Here is a 26,615-nt window from a genome sequence, read left to right on the forward strand (position 1 = left end):
CTCCAGCATGTCACTACCCTCCACCCTGGGTTTATCTTCATGTGCCATGAACTGTGGGCGCACCGAGAAGAGCAAGCATGCATGCCTGACACACTTTGCTGGTCCCACACATAGGTGAGTGTCTTGGTGGATGATGTTTGGTTGGCTGGTGAGAGCAGGTGCTTAACATTTGCCTGGTATTTCATGTAGTAAAAATTATCAGACTTGTCCGAAATTCTCATCATTTATACTTGCCTTTATGTTCTTTAGCCATCAAGATTAACATCTACAATGTTACCTCAAGCTGGGAATACCCCTGCGATAAAAAATATAAAAATTTTTAATGTTTTTTTCAGGTCCCACCTCCATCTGAGATTGACCTCTTCTTGGAGCGTCCTCAAATGGCGAGGATTATCCCACCTCGACCTTCATGTATCCGTTCTCTAGAAGCCTCTTCATTCCAGTGGCTTTGCTGAGACTGACTAGAGGAAAATGATGTGGACAGAAGCAGCTCTGGTGATCTTGACCAAGGATCTGGAAACAGAATTCTTTAGGCCTGGAAGAGACATTAGTGAATACTAACTAGTTTTACTAATGACAAGGATATCCAAGTCCTGGGAGATCACCTGAATTGTAAAGGCCAGGACCAGAACCTAGATTTCCTGGCTCTAGTGCTCTTTTCCTTCATCAGTCCAGCTCTGTGCTATTAACTGGTATGTGAGTATACACACACACACACATCAGTGAACGTGCTTCTGGAAACAGAATTTATCCAGTATCAATCAAGTCAGTTTCAGAGACTTGATCTGATGAAGGAATGGAGAAGGATGTTATGTTGTTAAGAGCAATCTAATGTTAACGTGTGGGAAGTATGTTGTACATACACGTAGATAAGGATAATGGAAATATTATTGGTGTTTAGCCAGTACTGCATTTTCATTGTGTTCTCCTTTGTTGCTCTCCCACTTCTCTACCAGGTTCAGGAGGAAATAGATCCATCTAAAACTAATTTCCCCTGACATGTAGGATAAATGACTTACACAGTAAATCCCCTACATATGAATGAGTTCCATTCTGAGAGCGTGTTCATAAGTCTAATTTGTTCATAAGTGCAACAAAGTTAGCCTAGGTACCCAACTAACACAATTGGCTCTATACTGCTGACTTTATGCTTGCTTCCAGACATTCTGGGCTTGAAATAAAGATAGTGTACTACTGTACTCTATACAGTTCTGTAAAGTACACAAAAGCACAAGCACTTATAGAGAATGCACGCACGTGACAAGGTATGCCAGACACGCTTACGTAACTGGACATGCAAACACACTTTCGCGTCTTTGAAAGTTCGCAACTTGTTAATAAGTGCAAACAGAATGACTTTATTTTTTGTTTCTAAAGTAAATCAAACTTACCAGATCATAGGTCAAACAGGAATAGATTCTGCTGAACTGGTTTTTTTCTTTTAATAGGAGCAACTAAAAAATAAATCAATACTATGAAAAGCCCAGATGAATGCTTCTTGATAATTCCTTGGAAAAAAGTTGGTAAGCCAAAGTAAATACTGTATTAGAGAAGGGCATAACAATGTACTTAATACACACTGTCAACCTTTGTGGTTAAGACTGAGGCAACCAATAAACCGTTAAGGAAAAAAAAATGCAAACTTCCCTAAGAAAAGATTTAGCAAAAGCTGTGCAAGTGTACAAAACACACACAAGCTTTTTTTCTGTTTAAAATTTATGAACTAACCAATAACTTGTTCTAGAAAGTAACTGCAAATGAAAACAGCTTAAGTTCATTTTTGTAATAAAAATTGGCATATCTATTTTGTTACTTCAAAGACATATAAAGGAATTAAAATTTATTTTTAGTTAAAAAAAAAAAAAAAAGACAGTTCGCCACTTGAATATTGGTATGTAGGGGACTGACTTATACCTCACAGAAAAAGTAAGGTCGGAGAGTGATAATCTGTTTGGTTCACATTGGACTGATACTCTCCTTAAATGGCTTTATGCTAGTTTAATTTCATTTGTAAAATCTTTATGAGAAGTTTCTCATTTTAAATGCGACAGGTTTTACTGTGTATGTACTAAAGAGTAAGCTGTCTTTAGCAGAAATTGATTGAAGTAATGAAAACAGCATTCCTCAGGGCTTCCTTAGATCCCTAAAGTGGCTTTTCCTCCATGGTATTTCTGGATCCCTCCGACACCAGCAGAGGATTGTTAAGAAAGGAATGGCCAAGTGCTGTTCCTACATTACTTAACTCATGACTCCTCTTTCTCTGAAATTGCCTTCCATGCTCACTGGACCAGGAGTGAACCTAACTTAACCTGGGGCAATCAGTCATTCTCATTTGAAAATATGGAGTTGGTCAGCAAGAGTTGACTAAGTTTCTCAAATGTAGCTGGATTTAAAATGTTTAATTTTGGTAGCTATAAAGGGACCAGATTACTCTATATAGTCTAAGGAACAGAGGTACACTTATAAATGCTGGCTCACAGAACAAAATCACAAGGATTTAAACAAACAGCAACCAAAAACAAAACAAAACAAAAAAAACCACCCCCAAAAAACAAAAAAACCCAGGAATTGCTGCATTTAGTTAAGATTCATAATCCTTGGACATCAAAAGGAGACCTCTAGAAATAACCACAAAACAGTACAAACCTAAGAGACAGCTTATTTGTACTTTAAGTTATAGTAAATTATTGCCTATCACATTTAATAAATGTGTTACTAGTATTTTTTCAGTTATATTTTACTTTTGTTATTCTTATATTTTTGTGATATGAATAAAATTATTTTAAAACCATCTAATTTTATAATTTCTAGTTGAAGGATTTAATCTATATGTGACTGTGAATAAAACAATAAACAGATTGACTAACGGTCAATTTGTCAGCAACTTATGAATGGGATAATTAAGCAAAACCTGCTTTTTGGAGTGTGGCAATAGTATGTAAATCATGGTGAAAACAGGCTGGTGCATATCCTTTTAGCTGCTAAAATCTGTTACTAGATGGCGTCCTGTGTGCCATGGCATTGTGCTGTATTTTACACACATCATTTCATTTCATGCCTATTCTGAGGTAGATGCTGTTTCATTTGACAGGTGAGAAAACTTGAAACTTAAAGTAAAACGGCTTGGATGTAGGTCACATGGCCGCAAGGTCCCAGGGCTGAGATTCTAAGCCAGTGGTCAGCCTCCGGAGCCCAGGGCTTTAGCCACTCCTCTAGGCTGCTTCACAATCACTGCTGGTGAACAACAGTAGTTTCAGAGTAGGAACTAAGAGGTCTAACCCCAACACAAAGCACTAGCAGTTTTTTCCTCTCAGTACACTCCATTCAGTCATTCTTCCCTCTCATTTGGTAAAAGTTACAATCTGCAGAGCAGCCTCCATCTGGGGCAGCAGGCTCCTGGAGCAGAGAGACAATGTTTCTATTCTGAGTAACCCTTTTTTTTTGTATACTACAGCAGAAATACTTTGTCAGCATTACTGAGAGAGGAAACAAGGTCAGACTGTTTAACAATGCTTACCTACTTCCTTTTTATTGAGTTTTATTTTATTTCAAATGGCATAGGAACCATCTTTGATTTTTACTAAAACAAAACCAAACGCGACTGCACATTTAGGTACTTACTCTTTCTAGGACCCAAGGGCACAAGAGTGTCACAATCCATCTGCCTTACCTGCTTCTTTCCTTTCCTTCTCTTAGTGATCCCTACAGTACTCTTTTAAAGGGCTACAAGAATAAATTTACAACCTGTAGAATTCAACTTAAATCTTTTGGGAAATCTTTAATTTACTACTGTAAAATCCAGGGAAAAGAAACCTATATTGATCAATCAATATAGATATGTCAAATATATAGATCAATCAATGTAGATATAAGGGTGTACTTAAATTTAAGGATGAGTAGAGTACAGCAGCCCAATTCTGGGTTTAAAAAACAGTAAGAGCAGATCGCTGCCACTACAGATGCCAGTGCTTATATTTGTCAGCAGCCCAATCAACTGGCATTTAATGGACACGGCAACATAGCTCCCTCCAACTCTCCAATGAGTTTTAAGTCCCAAGCATGTTCAGTCTTTGTGTTCTGTATCTGTTGACGAAGGGTTTCTAGGAAGATTTAGCAGTTCTTCAATTTTCTTAGCATCATCCTTGGATCGATTTTTCTGTAAACTACTTTCAATTTCTTCAGGGAGGAGCTCAGTAAATTGTAGTCTGGCTTTCCTGTAATCAAAGAACAAGAAAGATATATCAAGTACTGCTCTATTTCTCTGGTTTTTAGAGAGTTTTTTTTTTTTTTTTTAGAAAGACAGTATTTGTTTTATTCTCCCCTCCAATTTATGAGGAAACACTGCTCCTTGCACTTCAGACACAATGACTTTCTTCTCTCTCCTAACCTGTTTCACTTACAAGCCAACCAGGAGTCTAACATTACCAATATGGACATTGCCGGGGCAGTGGCTCTGATCCTTAAGATATTCCAAAGTTCTCTCAGGGGTGACATGCAGTTGCTGAAGCACCCTGAGCTAGGGTGTGAGTCTCGAAACCAATCTGTCCTCTTGCCCTCAGGGCCCAGAGAGGGATGTGAAACCCCCTGCCACTCTGTTAAACTTTCTGTTGACAGACCTTGTAGGACACGCACAAAGGTTATAACATTGGTAACCTCAGCATGGAAAAGTCAGATAGGACAACACTACAGATGTATATTTACTAGGAGTTAAAAAAAACCTGATTTCCAAATAACAGATCAGTTCTTTTTCCAAGTCAAGTATTAGTGTCTTCCTTTCTTTAAGTGATTATCTGGGTCCCCTATGACTTTCTTCTCAACTCTTCATAACCAGATTTGACCATTTCTTCTTTCATACCTCTATGGAAAATATAGCCAGTGTTCTATATTTTTTGCTCACTAAGGCAACTGTTTACATTCTCACTTTGTTGATTTCTCTATACTGTAGTTATTTTCAAGCAAAGAAGCAGATATATAAAAGGTTCTTAACTATTAACTGTCCTCAGAAATACCACATATATATGCGCATATATATATACACCAACTATACACCTCTGACACCATTTCTTCTGTCAAATTATTCTTTCATTTCTGTAATTCCAGTTATTGTTTTTATCCATTCTTGAGATTTTCCATCTCTAAATAACTGACCAACTTCTCTAGGTTTTTTTGTTTTTTTTTTTGTTTGTTTTTTTCTGGTTTCCTTTTGTTCTCATTGGAATACAATTATTTGCTCATATTTTTCCAAATGTTAATTCTTCTATAACTTCATATATCAGATTCAAATAACCAGATACTTTCCTTACTTTTCCAACTTGTTTCTCAAAGATTCCTTTTTAAAAAAGAAGTCTCTAATGACACTTAACTAGAAATAGGCTAATGCTGTCATGCTTTTTAACTACTCATAATATCAAACTTTATGTTGGCATTCAGAATTTTAAGTGCTTTATCCTAGAACCTAGAGAGCTGCATATCTCATTCACCCTCTTACTATGGAGAAGAAGGAACAAAACAAACATATGCTGAACACTGTGGCATGATTCTGCCCTTAGAACAGCTGAGAATACTGAGGGCTTGAAGTTAAGGAAAATGTCTATGGTCATAGAATTAAATAATAGTCTAGCTGGGATTTAAGCTTTGTTTTCAAGGTTTCATTGGCTCCAAAATCAATGCTTTTTCTCCTATAGCACCTAAGTCCTTGGACAACAGATCTACAGATATTAAGAATTTCCATGAACGTGTTTGTGTGCGCATGTGTGTGTGTGTTTAGCACAAATGGAAGTTTCAAATAAAACCGTGTGGAAAAGGAGACTGCTTATCTACCAAACTACCAAAGCAGCAGCAGCAGATGTCACCTTAGTGGCCAGGAAGCAGAACCATGAGAACCATCTGCACCAAAACCAGGGATGGCAGCCTATTATGACGATCTTACAAAGAATCAGCACAGAGTCTGCTACCACTGGACCCCAGGGAGTGACTAGATGAACAGGTGACAGTCTGCATCCTTCTCGGCAGCATCTAGTCTGTGAACAGCCACTATACCTACCTAATGCCTATTGCGTCCACAGTAAGAAGCAGAATCTTTGAATGTGGAGGCCTAACATGCCCTGTATTGTTCACAGACGTAATGCATAAACAAGGATATCATCTATTAAATAAAGCCAAGTAAAACTCACTCATTGCTGTTCATTTCCTTTAGGTAATTTCCTATGCTGTCAAAAACACAGGAAAAGAAAAAATATGCAATCAAATGAGATTTACATTTTAACTTTAATAAAAAAATGTATCTAAGGGAAGATTCTCAATTAGTGTCTTTCTTTTTCCCATTTTCCCAAATTAAGAAGATTAAAAGACCAGGTAGGCTGCCAGTTGAAGGACTCAGTGGAAAGAAACTCTTTGAATTGAGTGGCAATTTAGAGGTCTTATTTCAGACAGTACCACTGTCTGTGGCTAGGAAAGCCCTGTGTTAACACGCTCCTTACCGCTCTTCCAATTTCAGCTCCTGGACTGCTTTTCGATCCTTCTGTTTTCTCTCCTGAACTGTCTCACCACAGTAGTTCTGAAGAGCCATCAACAGGCTTCCTATAGGAGTGCTGAGGGGCAGGCAGAGGGAATGCTTAAGAGAAAGAGCCATTAGACCACGCAAAACATGAGTGTCTCTGCTCAGGCATGAGCAACACCAGCCGAGCCACTTGCTCACTGACAGGTAGAGGAACACTTTATAATTAATCCTTGTCAAATAAAAAAATACTGAGATAATTTCCTTCCTGGTCTAAACAGGAAAAAAATGATCACTGCAAATTCCTAAATTTAACTGGTATAAAAATAACAGATCTATAAATTGGCTGATTTTTATCATGAATGATAAACTGGGAAAACATATATTTATGACAATTTCTAATAAGTAGCTTTATACTGAGGGTCTCAGAAATGGAATTCTGAGAAATGGTACCAGATCCCCATAAGGGGCAAGAAATGTGGAGGGTATTTTTGGTTGGGGGAAGGATGCTACTGGCTTTTGGGGTTGCAGTTGCCAAAACATCCTAAAATTCAAGAGTCTGGCACAACTGCCTCACCCAGAACGCCAACAGTGACCCACTGAGAATTGATTTAGATAACAATTATTACAATAACGAAGAGGGTTTGGTTCATGTTTTCAAAGAGAGGGAGTTTGTGAGTCTGATACAACTTAAATTCCTTCTGGTTACAACTTAAGTTGTAATGACATTTAAAAAACTAATGTTGCTAGCTGGAATTGTTCACTGATGATGAATAGATAAAGAAAATGTGGTTCTGTATATACAATGGAATATTACACAGCCCTAAAGAGGCAGATTCCGTCATATGCTACAACATGGATGAACCTGGAGGACACTATGCTAAGTGAAATAGGACAGTTACAAAAGGACCGATATTATATGATTCCACTAATATGAAGTACCTAGAGTAGCCAAAAATCACAGAAACATTAAGTAGAAAGGTGGTTGCCAAAGGCCGTGGGGTGGGGGAAGGGAGAATTAGTGTGTGATGGGCACAGAGTTTCAGTTTTGCAAGATGAAAAACTTCTAGCGATCTGCTGCACAGTAATGTGAATACAGTTAACACTACTGCACTGTACACTTAAAAGTGGTTAAGACGGTAATTTTTATGTTATGTATTTTTTTTTACCACAATAAAAAATATTTTTGTGACTAATTTCAACAATTTTTCCCTTCAAACCAAGCTGGTATATTAATAATACAACAAAACTGTCAGTGACAGATTACAATAACATGCTGATTTTTAAAACAATTTTTTAAGTAAAAAAAAAGAAAGAATCCATAAAGCTACAGTGTTTCTGCCTCAAAAGGGGGTAGAAAAAGGGAGGGCAAGGAAGAACTTCTCTATTCAGGTGAATGCCAACTAATAAAAACAGCAGAAATGACAGAAGTAGCAGATCAACATTTTGCAACCACCTTTATAATAAGTGATTACATTAGGGATCATCAATGGATCATTAAAACCAGTAGAAGAAAGACAGCTGGAGAGCAGGCTATTCACACAGTCTTATCCCACAGATTACTTATTAAGCACAATGGGAAAAAGATACCTTTGCAGTGGAGAAATTTAGTAGATACCAAATGTGGTAGGCAGAATTCTAAAATGGCCCCCCAAATTAGGCCTGCCCTAATTCCTCAACTATTATATGATGAGATATTAAGCCCATGATTAAATTATGTTACAACATATGGCAACATGGACCTTACAGATATAGTTAAGGTTACTGATCAGCTGAATTTGAGCCAATCAAAAAGGAGAGTTTTTTCTGTTTGGTGGCGGAATGGAAGTCAGAGGTTCAAAGTACGAGAAGGATTCAACATGCTGGTTGCTGATTTGAACACAGAGGGGCACGTGAAAAGGAATGTGGATGTCGCTAGGAACAAGGGGGTGCCTGACAGCCAGCCAGCCAGCCAGCCAGGAAATGGGGACTTCACACCTACAGCCACAGGGTTCTGGCAACAATCTGAATTTTATGGAAACAAATTCTTCCCACAGAGCTTCCAGGTAAGAGCCTGCCCGGCCAACACCTTGATTTTGGCCTTGTGAAATACTAAGCAGAGAACCCACCTGAGCCTACCCAGACTTCTGACCCATAGAAAAGTGATATAACAAATGGGTGGTGTTTAAAGCTTCTGAGTTTGTGGTAATTTGTTACACAGTAACAGAAAACTAATACACCAAGTACACTGATACACAATGGGTGGCACAGTATGTCTCTTGATGTGATACACTGAGAAGGACACAACTTCACCTATGTCATATTCCTCATGAAAACGTTAAACCTAAATCTAATTATGAGGGGATGGTTAAACAAAACTGAGAAATATTCTGAAATAACAAAAAGGAGTGGAACTTTTATAGCTAAAAGGAATTCAAAGAGACATGACAACAAAATGCAACAATTAAATCCTGGATTAAAAAAATTATATAAATGTGGATATATGGCATTATTGTAATAACTGAGGAGTTTTGAATATGGACCCTATGTTAAATAGTATAGAATCAATGCTAAGTTATTTATTGTGATAATTGTACTGTGACATCTTTGGAAAATATTCACCCTGGGAGATACATGCTGATGTACTTAGGTTGAAGAATTATAAGGTCTCAAATATTTCAAATGGTCTAACCAAAAAGAAAAATGAGAAACAAAAAGAAATATACACATGTCCCACACATATACAGAGAGATAGAAAACAAATACGGAAAAATGTTAACAACTGGTGAATCTAAGTGAAGGGTATGTGGGTGTTCAATGTACTAATTCACTCAACTTTTCTACAGGTTTGAAACGTTCCAAAGTAAAAAGCTGGAGAAGAAAATTCTTAAGTTTTATTAAACTAAACAAAAAAAACCTGACCCCCAATTTTTTATAGAATATGCTCATTAACTTCTCATTCCTTTTTCCTGCTCCTTATAAGTAGCTTTGTTCAAATCTCAAATAGTTTCAGGCATTAGTGATATTTAAACAGTTTTTATCTGGTGAAAACTGGAAGTAAAAGCAACAACTGGGGTACAATCAGAATTGGACAATCAAAGCTACTGCCAATACAAGACTAGAGACCTTTTTACAGGCTCCAAGGCTTAAATTTGTTCTTTAGAAATGATTGAGATTTTTAACAGGCAAGGCATTAATGAAAGTTATGTTAATTTACAATCAAACCATGTTAATACTTACCCTAACAAGGCTCCAATTATGCCACCAGCTACCAGGCCAGGCAGGCCTAAGTTTATTCTAAAAAGACTTCCTGTGACAGCTATTTTAAAAGAAACAAAGGGCAATATTAAGTCTTTAAACACCAGAGTTCCACTTAAAAATGTTCCTTCCATAAGAAGGACATAAATTTCCAAGTAAGCTTTTTGAAAGCAACATTAATATACCACCACAAGCCAGATTTCCTGAAACTAAGATGCCAACACAGTCAGCTTCTCATTGACTCTGCAGTTCAAAGGAAGAAACGTTCCTTTCACAGAGCTGCTCAGTCTGTTCTATGGACCCAATGTCTTCTCATTCTGCTTCATCGTTGCCAACCTTGCCTTAAAAATCTGTTATTTCTTCACTTCCACCTCTTTCATTTCTTTCTACTTTAAGGAAAGCTTCCCCCAAATAAATAACAAAAACCTTCTCCAGCCCCTGCAGTTCATGCTTTCCCCCCAGTCTCACCCTTTCTGTACCGCTAAGCTACACCGCTCAAGCAGGCCTGCAATTTGGCGGTTGGCCTACATCGCCACCTGGTGGCCAGGTCCTCTTTTCTTACCACTAAGATTTATACCCACGATGCCTGTTCATTTTCCTCTTTCACTACATGCACAACACAATGAATGCCATTCAGGTGGTAACATTTTAAAAAATTAACATTTGAGGTTTACATTTCTTATTTAAGAGCTATACATTCATTTTTTAACTTTTCTACATTTTTAACTTAACAAGAACAAAAATCACCTTTAATTCCATTATCCAGAGACAGCAACAAATTTGGTCTTTTTTACTAGGCTTCTTTTTCAAGCAAAATATTTTTAAAAAACCTATTAGAATAGCCACAATCTGGAACACTGACAACATCAGATGCTGGTAAGGATGTGGAGCAACAGCAACTTGCATTCATTCCTGGTGGGAATGTGAATGGTAATGCTACTTTGGAAGACTGGTGGTTTCTTATAAAACTAACATACTCTTACTAAACAATCCAGAAATGACATAAGAGGTGAAAACTTTTGTCTACACGAATAGCTGCACACAGATGTTTATAATAGCTGTGTTCATAATCATCAAAACTTGGTAGCAACCAAGATGTCCTTCAATAGAAGATGGAAAAAAATAAACTGTGGTACATCCAGACAACAGAATATTACTCAGCACTAAATAGAAATGAGCTATCAACACATGAAAAGACATGGAAGAAACTTAAATGCATATTATAAAGCAAAAGAAGCCAATCTGAAAAAGCTACATATTATATGATTCCAACTATATAACATTCTGGAAAAGGCAAAACTATGGAGATAGTAAAACCATCAATGGTTGCCAGGGGTTGAGCATGGGGGATGGGGATCAGTAGGCAGAGCAGATTTTTAGGGCAGGGAAAATACTTTTTACCATACCATAATGGTGGGTATATGTCATTATGCACTCCCCCAAACATACAGAATGCAAAACACCAAGTGTGAACCCTAAAGTAAGGGGGACTGTGGCTGATGATGTATCAATACAGGTCCCCCACTTGTAACAAATGTACCACTCTGGTGTGGGAGAGGCTATACGTGTATGCTATGCGCCTATGCAGGGGTGAGGAAGTATATGGCAAATCTTTGTATCTTCTGCCCAATTTTGCTGTGAACCTAAAACTGCTCTAGAAAACAGTTAATCTCAAAAAAAAAAAAAAAAAAAAAAAAAAAATGGGGTGGGGGCAGTGGTGTTTAGAAGCTATCAGAAGCCAAACATCAACAATGGAGTCAGACTCCTTACTTCACAGATCCATACCTTCTGTGAACAAGGACAGTCTTTTGTGTTTTCTATTGTTTATAACAACTTTATTCTTCTTTCTCCAGGCTAGAAGAACAAGAGGATGTCTTGTCAGAATATCGGAGAGATTTAAATCAATTTGTTTTATGATTGGAAGAAGCAGATAACGTTACTAGTATTCCATTTGAACGTGAAAACGAGCAGCAACTAAAAGAAAAACGTGAAGAAGTCAAGGTAATTTTACTTTCTAAAATCTCCCAGGGCCTACTTCTATTAAGAGTATATCAATCTAGGAGGAGCTTCCTGGCAGCGCAGTGGTTAGGACACTGTGCTCTCACTGCTGTGGCCTGGTTCAATCCATACATTTATTTCTTTTTCTTGCCTGAATGCACTGGCTAATGTTAAAATGTAAGTGTATTATTCATCTACTTGTTTTGTTCTCAATCTTCAGGAAAGTCATTCAGTCTTTCACCACTAAATATTATGCTAGCTTTATCAAGATAATCTTTATCAAGGTAAAGAAAGTCCCTTTTAATTCCAGTTTTGTTGAGTTTTTATCATGAATGTTCGATTTTTTGTCAAATGCGCTTTCAAAGTAACTTTGAATTCCTTAAGTTCCACTTGGTCATGGCGTATAATCTTTATTTGTTGCTAGATTTTGTTTACTAATATTTTGTTAAGGATCTTTGTGTATATATGCTTGAGGGATAGTGATCTGTAGTTTAGTTTTCTATTTTCACCTGGCTTTGGTTATCAGGATAATACTAGTCTAACAGAATGAGTTGGGAAGTGTTCCCCCTCCATTTTCTGAAAGTGTTTTGAAAGAAACTTCCCAGATAACCAGGGAAGCCATCTGGTCCTGGGCTTTTCTTTGTGAAAAGATTTTAACTAAGTATTTAGTTCATTAATCTGTTGTAGGGCTATAGGGATTTTCAATTTCTTCTCAAGCAAATTTTGTCAAAAAATTTCTCTTTTATGTTTATTTTTATTGGTCTACTTGCTAAAGGACTGTCTATTTTGTTGCTCTTTTCAAAGAACCAACTTTTGGTTTCATTGATTTTCTATATTGTTTTTCTTTTGATTTCATAGTGTCATTCTAATTCTATTGTTTCCCTCTGTCTGCTTACTTTAGGGTTATTTTGCTCATTTTCAAGTTATTAAAGGTGGAAGCTTAGATTATTCACATGAGATCTTTCTTCTTTTGACTGTATCTCACAAATTTTAATATAGGGTGCTTTCATTTTCATTCAGCTCAAAATATTTTAAATTTACCTTGTGATTAGTCTTTGGTTTATGGGTTACTTATGAATGCGTTAATTTCCAAATATTTGTGGGTTCCCCCCAATTTTTTTAGTTTAATTCCATTGGGGTCAAAGAACATACTCTGTGTGATTTCAATCCTTTTAAATTTATTGAGACTTGTTTTTAGCCTTGCATACAGTCTAGCTTAGAGAATGTCCCTTGTGCACCTGAAAAGAATGAGAATTCTGTTATTGCTGGGTGGAGTGTTCTAGACATACTGTCACAAAGATTGATAGCGTTGTTCATGTCTTCTATGTTCTTGTTGATTTTGCCTCTAGTTGTTCTATCCATTATTAAAAGTGGAGTATAAAGTAACAACTGTAATTGAATTGTCTATTTCTCCTCTCATTTCAAAGTGTTTGCTTCATGTAGTTTGGAGCTCTGTTGTTAGACGCATATGTTTCTAAATGTTGTATCTTCTTGGCAGATTGTCCTTTTTAACATTATAAAATGTCCTTCTTTGTCTCTAGCATTTTTGTCTTGAAGTCTATTTTGTCTGATACAAGTACAGTCACTCAAGTTCTTTTTCCTACTGTTTGAATAGTATTTTTTTATCTTTTTACTTTCAACTAATCCGTTCCCTTAAACCTAAAATATGTCTCTTGTAGACAGCATATACTTGAATCTTTTTTTTAAATATGGTTGGACAATCTCTATTGATTGCAATGTTTAATGCATTCATATTTTAATGTTATTACTGATATGGTTAGACTTAGATCAGTCATTTTGCTATTTTCTATATTATCTAATTTCTTTTTGACCATGTTACTACTTTTAAAAGTTACTATCATTATTTGTTTTAGAGATTATACTATGCATCTTACCACAGTGTACTTCAGATCAGTACTAATTTAATTCTAGTAAAATGTAGAAACATTGTTCTAATACAGCTCCACTCCTCTCCCATCTTTGTGCTATTATTGTCATTTATGTTTACATATATATGTTTAAAAACAACAATACAGTGTTATTACTTTACACAACCATATATATTTTAATAACGTTATGGGGAAAAACAGTTAGGAAAAGAAAGGGGAAACAATAGATTTACAAAGTCTTTTCTATTAACCTACGTATTTACCATTTCTAGTAATCTTTGTTTCTTCCTGTGGGGTCAAGTTACTATTTGGTGTCATTTCGTTGCTCCAATGTAAGTCCATTCCTTCCCTCTCTTTTGTGCTATTAATGTAATACATAGCTTTAAATGTTATATGCCCAACATTTCAATTTTATTATTTTATGTAACTGTCTTTTAGATCAGTTAAGAGAAGAAAATATTTATTTATACTGCCTTCAGTAATTACTTATATAATTATCAATGCTCTTCATGTACAGTCAAGTTACAATCTGATATCACTTCCTTTCAGCCTGAAGAACTTTCTTTAGTGTTTTTGTAAGGCAGGTCTGCTAACAAGGAATTCTCTTTCTTTGTTCATCTGCCAATGTCTTTTGCCTTCAATTTTGGAGGGTGGTTTGCTACATATAGAATTACCAGTTGACAGTTTATTCTTTTCAGCACTTTGTCATTCTACAGCCTTCTGCCTTGCATCGTTCTGATGAGAAGTCAGCTGTTAATCTTATTGGGTATTCCTGTATGAGTTGTTTTTCTCTTGTTGCTTTCATTTTTCTCTTTCAACAGTGTAACTATTACATGTTTACATGTGAATCTCTTCATGTTTATTCTTCTTAGGGTTTGCTGAGATTCTTGCAAGTGTAGATTAATGTCTTGCATCAAATTTGGGAGGTTTGTGGTCATAATTTCTTTTTTTAAAAATTAATTAATTAATTTTTATTTATTGGCTGCGTTGGGTCTTCGTTGCTGCACATGGGCTTTCTCTAGTTGCTGCAAGCGGGGGCTACTCTTCATTGTGGTGCGCAGGCTCCTCATTGCGGTGGCTTCTCTTGTTGTGGAGCACGGGCCCTAGGCATTTGGGCTTCAATAGTTGTGACACATGGGCTCAGTAGTTGTGGCTCGTGGGCTCTAGAGCACAGGCTCAATAGTTGTGGCACATGGGCTTAGTTGCTCTGTGGCATGTGGAATCTTCCCAGGGCAGGGCTCAAACCTGTGTCCCCTGCATTGGCAGGCGGATTCTTTACCACTGCGCCACCTAGGAAGTCCCATAATTTCTTAAAATACTTTTTCTTCCCTTTTCTTTCTTTCCTCTCCATTATCCATGTGTTAATATTCCTGATTGTGTCCCATAGATCTCTGAGGCTCTCCTCATTTGTATTCATTTTAAAAAATTCTGCCCTTCATAAAAGATAATCTACATTGATTTATCTTCAAGTTCACTGATCCTCTTATGCTATCTCAAATTGGCTGTTAAAGCACCTCCTCTCCAGTGAATTTTTAATGTCCGTAATTGTATTTATCAACTCCAGAATATTCATTTGATTTTTTAAAATAATTTCTATCTTTTTTTTTTTAATATTTTTTTTGATGTGGACCATTTTTTAAGTCTTTATTGAATTTGTTACAATGTTGCTTCTGTTTTATGTTTTGCTTTTTTGTTTGCGAGATGTGGGATCTTAGCTCCCTGACCAGGGATTGAACCCGCACCTCTTGCATTGAAACGCAACATCCTAACCACTGGACTGCCAAGGAAGTCCCTGAAATAATTTCTATCTTTACTGATATTTTCTATTTGATGAGTAGTTGTCATCACACTTTTATTTAGTTCTTTTAAAATGGCTTTAAGTCTTTTGTCTGCTATGTCCAATAGATAGCCTCGGTTACAGACTGCCTTTTTTAGTCCCCTGTTTTTGTATATCATGTGACATTTTTGTTGTTTTTGAATACCAGGCATTTTAGGTAATAAATTATAGCAACTCTGGTGTTGGAACACCCCCCTACCCAGGGGCCCAGGGGCATGGCTGTGGTTCTTTGTTTATGTAGTGATTTGCCTGGACCCATTCTCTAGAGTCTTTTTTTTTGGGGGGGGGGGGGTACAGTACAGCCACTGATGTCTCTGCTCTGTTTTTATGTTTATGTCTGGCTTCCTAGGAATCACACTAGCTTGGTAGTCAGCCAGTGATTTGTCAGAGGTTGTGATTACACATCTTAAGCCAGTGAGGCTGCTACTTTTGTCAGTGGATCTGTCTGTGGCTTGAAGAATGCACTCAAGGTTTAGGCAGTTTATAAGGCCTCACAATTAACCAAAGATAAGTAACTTGCTAGGGCCTTACCAGGAGAGCCTGAATGTGCTTACACATATGGGTAACTTTCTGGAGTTCTGGGGATTAGCAGGACCTTACTAAAACTCTCTTTGGCTTTCTTGTTGGCTGGATGTCCCTGGTAAGATTCTGCCTCATCTGCCAGTCTATTGCTTGCCCCAAACAACATCAAAACCTCAGGTTAGCTGTGTGATACTGTCCTGCCCTGTTTGCTATTGTTTTCAGCAACACCCTTAGGCATGGGATTTTCTGTGCTCTGCTCCAAATCAAGTCAGTCACCTCAAACAGCAGAATTGTTGGTCCCTCCAGCCTGCCTTGCCCTTGTGGAACTTCTACATCATGGAGCCTGGGTGGGGACTAGGAGATGGGAGAAACCCCAGGCTGAAACACTACAGACTCCCATTGTTCTTAGTGAGATTTAGCAGAAATTCTTGAATACATGTGTCTCAATTTGTTGCTTGCCCTTGGTCAATTTCCAGAAATTTAAGTGGGTTGTTTTTGATAATTCTGTCCAGTTTTATTGTTACTTTTTGGGGAGAGGTTTTGCTAAATAAGCTCCTTACTAAGGCATTCTAGATGTTGAATATACTTTTATGAAGTATAAATAATACTGGTGACATCCTTACCTGATTCCAACTTCAGGATAAATTACTTTAGTGTTATACCATTAATTTTAATATTGGTTTCTGGTTTGAGATAAAAATATACATTGTATCAGATATGCCTTTCTATACTTATTTTACTAGTATTTACATTCAATCAAGAAACCTTTATTCTACCATGCTATATGTCAAACAATTGTGAAATAAAAGGCAAAAACTTTCTTTGAATTCAAGTAAATAGTCTAGTAGGGAAACAAAACAAGTAAACAGCTACAATATAGTATTATAAGTGCTTTGGTAAAACTGTTTACAGTGAATTATGAGAACACAGGGGAAAGGTACCTAAGATAGAAAAATCGGGGCTAGGAGAATCCTCTAGGGAAGCTGAAGATGATAGATGAGCTGAACCTTGAAAGTCAGGTTAAGTATAGAGCTGAATGAAATCAGTTGTGGGAGTGGGAAGGTGGGTTCAAGCAAGAATTCTTGTAAAGCAAGAGTATGCTGGGTTTGAGAAATCCAAGCAGATTACAAGGCTCGGGCAACAGTAGTGCATGGGGGTCAGGTCAAGAATCGACATTAGAGTGATGGGAAACTATGGAAGAATCTGAAGCAGAAAAGTGTTAATATCATATTCATATTTCAAAAAAGTAAGATAACAGTAGAGGTGAAGCAAACCAAGATTAGAAACAGGGAAGATCTGACAGTAGTAGTGGGAACAAAGAGGAGGTGAGAAAGTCCATGTATATTTAAGGAATAAGAATGATTGAACTAGAAGTTTGGAAAGGGGAGATCCACATCATTAACTCATTTCCAGTATGGAATTTAACAGGGCAGATGACAGAGAACATACAGCAGGAGTAAATATGCAAGTGGGGGCAGAAAGACAAGAGTTTGGTTTGGATACAGGTACTTGAGCCTACAGAATATCCATGTAAAAATGTTCACAAGTTAAAACAGGGCAAGTTCTAGCTGCTGCACTGCTATTAATGCCTATTTCAAGTTTTATATTTTTAAATGTTTTCATTAAATGTTAAGCTCAAATTATATATGTGTGTCTGCCTGTGTGTGTATACATATAGAAAGAGAGTGCACCCAAAATAAAAGGAGCACAGGTGATAAAGCAAACGGGCTAAAATGTTAACAATAACTGAATCTCTGTACTAAAGGGTACTGCTCATGGTGTTCCTTGTATTACTTTTATTTTTGCAACTTTCTAAAAGCTTGAAGTTATTTCCAAATAAAAAGTAAAAAACTGTTATGTGCAGTATATGTATGTTTTTGTATGTGAGAGAATGTACATGAATTAGTCATTGTTTGCATGTATACAACCGTTAACTTCATTTACATTTCTGGAAACGTACTGGATTTGTACTGGAAGTGTAATGAAAATGTTTAATACTTTTTAAAAAAATGTTCATTTTAAAGAGGGCGTATCTAACAGAGGCAGAGAGCTTTAAAATAAAATCCAATCTCCTGGGCTTCCTAGGTGGTGCAGTGGTTGAGAATCCGCCTGCCAGTGCAGGGGACATGGGTTTGATCCGTGCTCCAGGAAGATCCCACATGCCGCCCAGCAACTAAGCCCATGTGCCACAACTATTGAGCCTGCGCTTTAAAGCCCATGAGCCACAACTATTGAGCCCATGTACTGCAACTACTGAAGCCCACGTGCCTAGAGCCTGTGCTCTGCAACAAGAGAAGCCACAGCAATGAGGAGCCTGAGCACCATAACGAAGAGTAACCCCCACTCACTGCAAATAAAAAAAGAAAGCCCACACACAGCAAAAAAGACCCAACACAGCCAATAAAAATAAATAAATAAATAAATAGAGGGAGAAATTAAAAAAAAAAAAAGGGACGGGGGTTAAAAGAAAAAAAAAAAATCCAATCTCTTATCATGAAAACATCTGGCTCCTTTTTACTTCATCTCACCGGTCTCATCTCAAGCCACTCTTCCCCTCATTCACTATGTTCCAGTCATATTATCCTGCTTTTGAGAAAACTTAGAGCCTTCACCCTTGATGTTCCCCCTGCCTAGGCTACCCTTCTTTGCAAGGCTTGCTCCTTCCCATTCTTCAGGTATCAGCTTAAATGTCACTTCCTCAGAAAGGCCTTCTCCACGTCCCTGGCCCCATTAGATCCCACTGCCCCACCTATTTGTTACTTTCTATCATAACAACCCATCCACATCAGATGATAAAACTCAATGAAGGCAGAGTTTTCCTGTTTTGTTCACCAAGTATACCAAGGACCAAGCACGTTTTCCATACATTTTGCACAAATGCTGAATGAGATGTGATGAGAAGCCTACCAAAGAATTCAGTAGCCATGACTTACAAGTCCTTACGTATTTTCTAAACTATATTTGAGAATGAAAAATGTAAACAAGAACAAAAATGTCTTACCTCCTGCAATGACAAAATGGCTTACGGCATTTTTATTTCGGTACACACTTAGACCAGTGTTCACCGTGCTGGGAAGGTGGGAGGAGGAGGAAAACATAAAATTTAAAGCATATCTCATTTACCTTCTTGACTGTAACTTTCACTAAGGTGATATATATCAGTTTAGAAGAGCCTACTATGTAATCCCTGGTGCTAGTCTAGGCTCCTTCAGTGTTTCAAATTGCTATAATATGCCAATAAGCAATAGAACATAAAGAAGAGTTCTACAGAATTCCTCTGACTTAGCAACCCTGTATCTATTTTAATACTAGTTGGCAGACCTTCATCCATGGATGCAAAACTACAACTGGTCCAATCTTTAATTAACACATAAATAGATAACCGTTCTTGAGAAAAAGGTATCATTACTTTTATATGGACATTCAGATTTCATAATTCCACTTGCTCAAAAGGTGTGCTCCTAAAAGAATGTCCAAGACCCTTCATCACAATTCAGAGAACTTACTTGAATACAGTTACAAACATAGCTGTTCTCCAACTCCAACGCCAGCCATACCGGATGAAGCCTCGTGTAGCAGCACGATGTGCAGATTGCTAAAGTTAATAAAAAGACTGTGAGTTTCTGAGACACCTTGACACTTTCCCTATTTTAAAACTATGGTGGGGATTTCTCTGGCAGTCCAGTGGTTAAGACTCTGTGCTTCCAATGCAAGGGGCACAGGTTTGATCCCTGGTCAGAGAACAAAGATCCCACATGCCGCAGGGTGCAGGTAAATAAACAAATAAATAAAAAGAAATCTGTGGTGGAGGAATGTCAGTTAGGGATTAGGTAGGGACATCTAAATAGAAAGAATAGAAAATCTCTAGAAATATCATTCTTTAAGTATTGAAACTTAAGCAAAAGTACCACGTGCATCCTACCCTATCTGGAGGTATAAAAGGAACTAAGAAATGCAATGTCAACCAAGTAATCTATCAATTAAGTAACAACTAAGAATCTATATGACAAACACCATGACAGACAAAAAGTCAGTATTAGACATGCTTTTTTTCAAGAAATTGTGGGGAAAATAAAAACACAAAATAGAGAAGCAGTGAGCAAACTGTAAAGGGTAAGGATTAAAGTAATACAGATATGCAGGAAAGGCGAGGAAGAAAAAAAACCCCAAATCTTTAACTGACCACCTTCTATGTAAAAACTGTTAACATATTATCTCATTTAATCTTTACATTTTCTTCAAGCAGGTGTTTTAGTTTTAACTAAGGCGTAGACAGGAAGTTTCTAACCAAGATCACTCAGCCAATAAGGAATAAAGTCAGAATTGGAACTTAGGTTATCTGTTTACACAGCTCATTTTCACTAGACCGTCATGAGTCAAATCTGGCATAATATCGTGAGGGTAAAGCCTAGATTTTTAAAGACTGTGACAGAATCCCTAAGTGTAGTCCTAACTACTATATGATATTGTGCAAGTTAAAACCTCTCTGAAAGGTATCAATGTGAACTCATGGCTTTTAATGAATAGGTAAATATAGCAATAGATATAGAAATGTGCATGAATGTGTATATTAATCACACACACACACATACACATGTATATTTCCTAAATATCTGCCTTGGGCCTAGAAGCCATGATATGTCAGTAGCAATGAGCACACCTAGCACCAGAACTTGGTTTCTAACTACAATTTTAAAAGAAACTATAGCTGCTACGTGAAACGGGCTTATTCCAGGGCTGGTGCCTTAAAAATAAAAAATGAAGTAGAAACACCTTGCTGTGCCAAAAAGTAAAGGCATGCTCAAAAATAATGGGGACATATCAAAAGGACACAGGATTTAGCTTTAAGGGGCTTCAACAGTCGAAATTCAGGGCAATTTGCATATCAAAATAAATGATGATAATAATGGATTATAAAACTACAGAACAAAATAAGAATCCATGACAAAAGATTAATCTCCAAAAATATAAACAGTTGATGCAGCTCAATATCAAAAATACAAACAACCGAATCAAAAAATGGGCAGAAGACCCAAATAGGCATTTCTCCAAAGACATACAGATGGCCAAGAGGCACATGAAAAGCTGCTCAACATCACTAATTATTAGAGAAATACAAATCAAAACTACAATGAGATATCACCTCACACCGGTTAGAACAGGCACCACCAGAAAATCAACAAACAATAAATGCTGGAGAAGGTGTGGAGAAAAGCGAACCCTCTTGCACTGTTGGTGGGAATGTAAATGGACAACAGGCACTATGGAGAACAGTATGGAGGTTCCCTGAAAAACTAAAAATAGAAGTATCATATGACCCAGCAATCCCACTACTAGGCATATATCCACAGAAAAGTGTAATTCAAAAAGACACATGGGCTTCCTAGGTGGCGCAGTGGTTAAGAATCCGCCTGCCAATGCAGAGGTCACGGGTTCGATCCCAGCTCCAGGAAGATCCCACATGCCATGGAGCAACTAAGCCCGTGTGCCCAAAAAAAAAAAAAAAAAAGACACATGCACCCCAATGTTCACTGCAGCACTATTTACAATAGCCAGGACATGGAAGCAACCTAAATGTCCATCAATAGATGAATGGATAAAGAAGATGTGGTACATATATACAATGGAATGTTACTCAGCTGTAAAAAGGAACAAAATTGGGACATTTGTAGAGACATGGATGGACCTAGAGACTGTCACACAGAGTAAAGTAAGTCAGAAAGAGAAAAACAAATATCGTATAGTAACACATATATGCAGAATATAAAAAAATGGTACAGATCAACCAGTTTGCAAGGCAGAAACAGAGATACAGATGTAGAGAACAAACATATGGACACCAAGTGGGGAAAGTGAGGGGTGGGGGGATGAATTGGGAGGTTGGGATTGCCATATATACACTACTAATAAGAAAAAAAATATCAAATTGTACACTTTAAATACATGCAGTTTATTGTATGTCAATTATCTCAATAAAAGCTCTTAAAAAAAAAGAATCCATGAGTTCACACTGAATAAAATAAATAGAGGGAAAGTGAAAGCTCTTCCTTACAGGAGAATACTAACCAATAAATACAGATGGAATGATGGAATTAGAAAATGGCCATTTGGCAACCACCACAGCAATAACTATTTTAGGCAAGAATCAACACTGAATACTAAAACTAGAGGGTAGAAATTTGATGAAAAATAGGGTATTTGCATAGTCTCAAAGTAGTTAATAAAAATTCATAAGATATTATTAATTACAAAGATACTATTAATTTTACAGTGAATAACCTGTCAGGGACATCTTAACTTAAGTGACTAAAGTAAGCATCACCAGTTGAGGGACAAATAGCTATCTTGTACTTCTTATCCTTACTTACTGAGAAGAATCAACATCAATTCTAGGGTATTCCTGCGAAAACACATAAGTGAAATCTAATCACAAGAAAATATCAAACATCCAAGTTGAGGGATATTCTACAAAATAAATGGCCCATAAGCCTTAAAAAATATCAAGGTCATGAAAGGCAAAGAACAACAGAAAAATTGTTCCAGATTAAAGGAGACTGACTAGAGAGGCATGACAGGCAAATTCAACACCTGATACAGTACTAGATCCTGGACTAGAAAAAAATTTTTTTAATGATTTATTTACTTTCAAAATATATTATATTAGTGGGACAATTACCAAAATTTACATTAAGTCCATAGGTAAGACAACAGTGCTCTATCAGTGTTAATGTCTCACTCTGCACAATATTGTGGTTATGTAAGAAAATGTCCTTATTTTTAGGAAATGCATACTGAAGCACTCGTGTCTATAACTTACTCCCAAGCAGTTCACAAAAAAATAACAGTATGCCTTATACAGAGTGAGAATAAAAAAGTAAATGTGGTAAAATGTTAACATTGGGGGAATCTGAAAGGTATACAGGAATTCTTCATATAGTCAGCCCTCTGTACCCTCAGATTTGGAACCTGAGGATGTGGAACCATGGATGGGGGGGCCTATGGTCCTGTGCCTTTTTATAGAAAAGACTTGAGCACTTGTGGATTTTGGTATCCGCAGGAGTCCTGGAACCAATCTCCCCTGGATACTGAGCGATGCTGGTACTACTTTTCAAATTTTAAGTCTGACACAATTTCAAAAAATAAACCTCAAAAAACAAAAAATTCTGAGCTGCGACTTCCTCACTAATACTACACAACTGATGTACAGATCTAACAAATGAGTTAGCACTCTACAAACTGTACTGCTCTAAATGTTAATTATTGTTTTAGTGTGAGCTAATGTACTGTAGGAGGTTTTGTGAATAGAATAAATATGCTACTGCCAAGCCTTAATGATTTAGCACGGGGTTAGAAATGTATTTCAGAAAGTAGAGCCATAGTGGTGATCAATTCTCAAGATAAGAAAAGTGGTCTGACAAGGCTCGTGCATGCACTTTAGCACTGGTACTTTGTTGCTAAGCACAGACTTTGTTTCCTAAACCTTCCCAACCCTACCACCTAACTAGATGATAAAGTGTAAAATGAACAGCTAAACTGGAGTGTCCCCAAATGCTATTAAAACACCAGTACGTACCATAGCATCAAGCTGGTTGTGGTAAACTTCTCCTTGGCTCTGTTCAATGTAGCGCTGTTTAGCATGAATAAAAGCTGGTATCCCCCCATATGCCCAGCCAATGATGCCTGCTGAAATTGCTGCTTTGTAAATATCCTGAAGTTCTTTTGAAGTTCTCTGCTGTTCACTAAAACATCAAAAAGACAATGTTGTTTGGGATTAGTTTATAGATACTGCTCTCCAAAAGACAGTATGATCAGAATTATCCCAAATGCTAATAGGACTACATTTTTAATGATGGGCAAAACCAGTTAAATCTTCTGATGAGTTTAATAATTATATCACAAGTAGCTGAAATCTCAGCCAAAACTAATCTATGCTTTCAGAAATTAGGCTAGTGGTTATTCTTGTGAAGACAGTGACAGGGAAGAGGCACAAGGGGGAGCTTCTGGGATGCTGTTAACATTCTCTTGCGGCTGGATACATAGCTATGTTTAGTTTGTGAAAAGTAACTGACCCGTATACTTATGTACATTTTTCTAGGTGCATATTATACTGCAATAAAAAGGTTTTATTTTAAAAGTTTATTTTACTTGATGACTATTACAGCTCTACTGTATCCCTGTAAACAGAAAGAATTTGTCAACTGGATGTAGAGATCAATATTTCCCTTTCTGAATTTTTAGATAACTTTTGGAAATCACACAAACGTATGAGATTTTAGGACAACATACACAAGAATGAATTCCTAGATGTAAAAAACAAAAATCAAAACTTTATCTTTCTGAATATTTAATTTTTATGTTATGCTCAGATGGGCCTGTACTATTAAAGACCACTGACTGAGAAAGGTCACTATGCAGTGGGGAGCACAGACCAACCCAAAATAACAAAGAAAAGCTATCATTTCATTTAATCTATCACTCTCAAAAGCTTAAGAAACTAGAACCCATATTGGAGCTTCCAAGATGTCCTCTGGAAACTGCTCTAACAAATAGCTAAGTTTGCAAGTGTTCAGTTACTATAAATAATGGCCCTCCTACATACATAAACTATTAATGTTAATTTTTTACATTACTAACTTGCTTTCTTCAGAGACTGTACAAGAGTTTATCTAATTCTAATTGCCAATAACAATCACAACATTTCTGAAATAAGAATCAGTGAGTTTTTACAGTTCCTGCATATAAGAGAAACCTAAATAAAATCTCTTAGGAAACTAATTCCTATATGAATAGGAAAAACTGCTATAATTTTAACTTTATATTTTATCTTTTATAATGAATAAGACCAAAAAACATTATTTACATAAAAACTGGTAGAACTCATAAAAGAGAAAGCATAAAAGAGCTTAAGATTTAACAAGATTTAACAGAAAATGCATACGCTTTCCTCCTTTTCATCCTCTGAAAAATACCATGACATACGTGATATTTTTCTTCATTTTATTGATAGAGGCTCTAAGAAGTTACACGATTGGCCCTAAGAGCTAATAATAGTGAACAAACAAGGCATAGTGGTGGAAAGGACCTAGACTATAAGTAACAACGAAGAGGTTGTGGTTGTGGTTCTGTCATCTACTGCTAAGTGACCTGCAGCCAGATCAGAATCGCTCTGAACCTTGGTCTCCTCATCCATGACATGGAGGGGGGAATGAAAGTTACACTAAATTATCTTTCGATAATAAAAGTGTAGCTTTCATTTCGACATTCTGTGGTTTATAAAGCTGATCAAAATAGCCCTTTTCTGTTGTGTACTAATAGGATCATTCACAGGTATCTCAAATAAATTTTGGAAGGACCAATGAGAAGGGCGGCCTCATTATGTTTAAAATAAGATGATGAAACCTAAATAAAGTAACTAAATACAATTCCACCAACTCCCTGCCCTAACTATCTCAGCAACATCATAAAGCATCAATGCTAACTTGACCACTTGATAACACAGTGTAGTATTAGGTAAAGTACTTCAAAAAAGGGCAAACTTTTCACCAGTAAGTGATGAATTAAAAAATGATGAAATTAATTATTCTGAGTTTTCCATTAAAGTTAATTCAGTTTAAGGGTTTATTTATCGTTTACTCTGAAACATTCTTATTTGTGAATCCAACTAATATCTTTTCTTCCATAAAAAGATAACACAGTTGCTACTATTGTTTATATATTCCTTACTTGGCAGAATAAAAATTTTACAACTCTCTGTTATCTCTCCAGCCTCTATTTTTGTGGCGGGGAGGAGGGCTACTGTTCATGAACCATCAAAATCTGGGATTAAGTGAAATACGTAAAAGAATACTGGAGTGGAGTCCCGCAGATGCTGGTTCTAGGGTCACTAAGTAGCTTGGTCCAATTCTTCTAATCTGTAATATCAGGGGATTACACTGATACTATATTCCCTAAATATCCCTAAAAGCTCTGGCTTTCAGTTCGTCTCACCCTTACCATGTGAAAACCGGCCTGTCAATCAACAGAACTACCAAAGGGCAATGTTAGGATACACGCTTGGAGTACAAATATTAGAGCCCCAAATCCTGTAAAAATAAATCACAGCACCCTGGGGTCCTTCGCCCCAGATGACCCCGGCGGCAGGTCGCCTCCTTCTCAGCCCCTCCCCACAGACCGTAGGCACGTTTACTCTTTGACAAACAGCTCGCGGAGGCGGTCCCATCCGGATTCCGGGTACTGGGGTTCTGGGACGTAGGAAGGCAGCTTCTGGTCCTCCACAAGAGTCTTGGGATCGGCGGCCACAGCTTCGGCAGCAAAGACACGAGGGAAAGGACTCGGCGCCCTGCAGAGGAGGCTCCGTGGCGCCGGCTGCCGCACCTCCATGGCCCACTCCGAACCTGCAGACACTCGCTCGGGCGCTCAAGGCGCCAAGGCCTCCCGGAGGCGCGGTGGGAGAAGAGCAAGGATAACTGCAAGGAGTGGGCGAGCACCCGTACAACACTACGCCCGAGCTAATTCGTGGCCATATCCGTGGCCACACGGCTTGGCAGAATCGCCCTCAGTTCCTAACCTCCCTGTAAAGGCCGTCGGACACACGCGACAGGAGGCCCCGCCCCCACGAGGGCAAAGGCCGGGGGGC

General features: G+C 37.4%; 1 protein-coding gene across 3 annotated transcripts; it reads right to left on the bottom strand.

The window, feature by feature from the left end:
* Window positions 1–1,135: 1,135 nt before the first annotated feature.
* On the bottom strand, window positions 1,136–26,615 carry TIMMDC1 (translocase of inner mitochondrial membrane domain containing 1). 3 transcript variants are annotated; one of them, XM_057696970.1, is made up of 8 exons: window positions 26,166–26,612; window positions 23,553–23,718; window positions 19,486–19,574; window positions 18,981–19,048; window positions 11,519–11,587; window positions 9,716–9,794; window positions 6,480–6,590; window positions 1,136–4,214 (listed from the first exon to the last, which is right to left on the bottom strand). In XM_057696970.1, the coding sequence occupies exons 1-8, from the start codon at window positions 26,357–26,359 to the stop codon at window positions 4,064–4,066; spliced, it is 927 nt and encodes a 308-aa protein (XP_057552953.1). In that variant the 5' UTR covers window positions 26,360–26,612; the 3' UTR covers window positions 1,136–4,063. The 3 variants fall into 3 exon arrangements, with proteins under 3 accessions (XP_057552953.1, XP_057552954.1, XP_057552955.1); XM_057696972.1 differs by lacking the exon at window positions 1,136–4,214 and adding an exon at window positions 5,224–6,209 and having other exon boundaries at window positions 26,166–26,615; XM_057696971.1 differs by lacking the exon at window positions 11,519–11,587 and having other exon boundaries at window positions 1,138–4,214; window positions 26,166–26,611.

Source organism: Hippopotamus amphibius, chromosome 10, assembly GCF_030028045.1.
Source record: "Hippopotamus amphibius kiboko isolate mHipAmp2 chromosome 10, mHipAmp2.hap2, whole genome shotgun sequence".
Lineage (NCBI taxonomy): Eukaryota > Metazoa > Chordata > Mammalia > Artiodactyla > Hippopotamidae > Hippopotamus > Hippopotamus amphibius.

Excerpts from the sequence above, each read along its gene's own strand:
- TIMMDC1 (XM_057696970.1), bottom strand. The coding sequence starts at position 26,359 with ATGGAGGTGCGGCAGCCGGCGCCACGGAGCCTCCTCTGCAGGGCGCCG. Across the intron at positions 23,719-26,165 it reads CGCGAGCTGTTTGTCAAAGA|TGAACAGCAGAGAACTTCAA; the intron begins GTAAACGTGCCT and ends TTGATGTTTTAG. Across the intron at positions 19,575-23,552 it reads ACAACCAGCTTGATGCTATG|CAATCTGCACATCGTGCTGC; the intron begins GTACGTACTGGT and ends TATTAACTTTAG.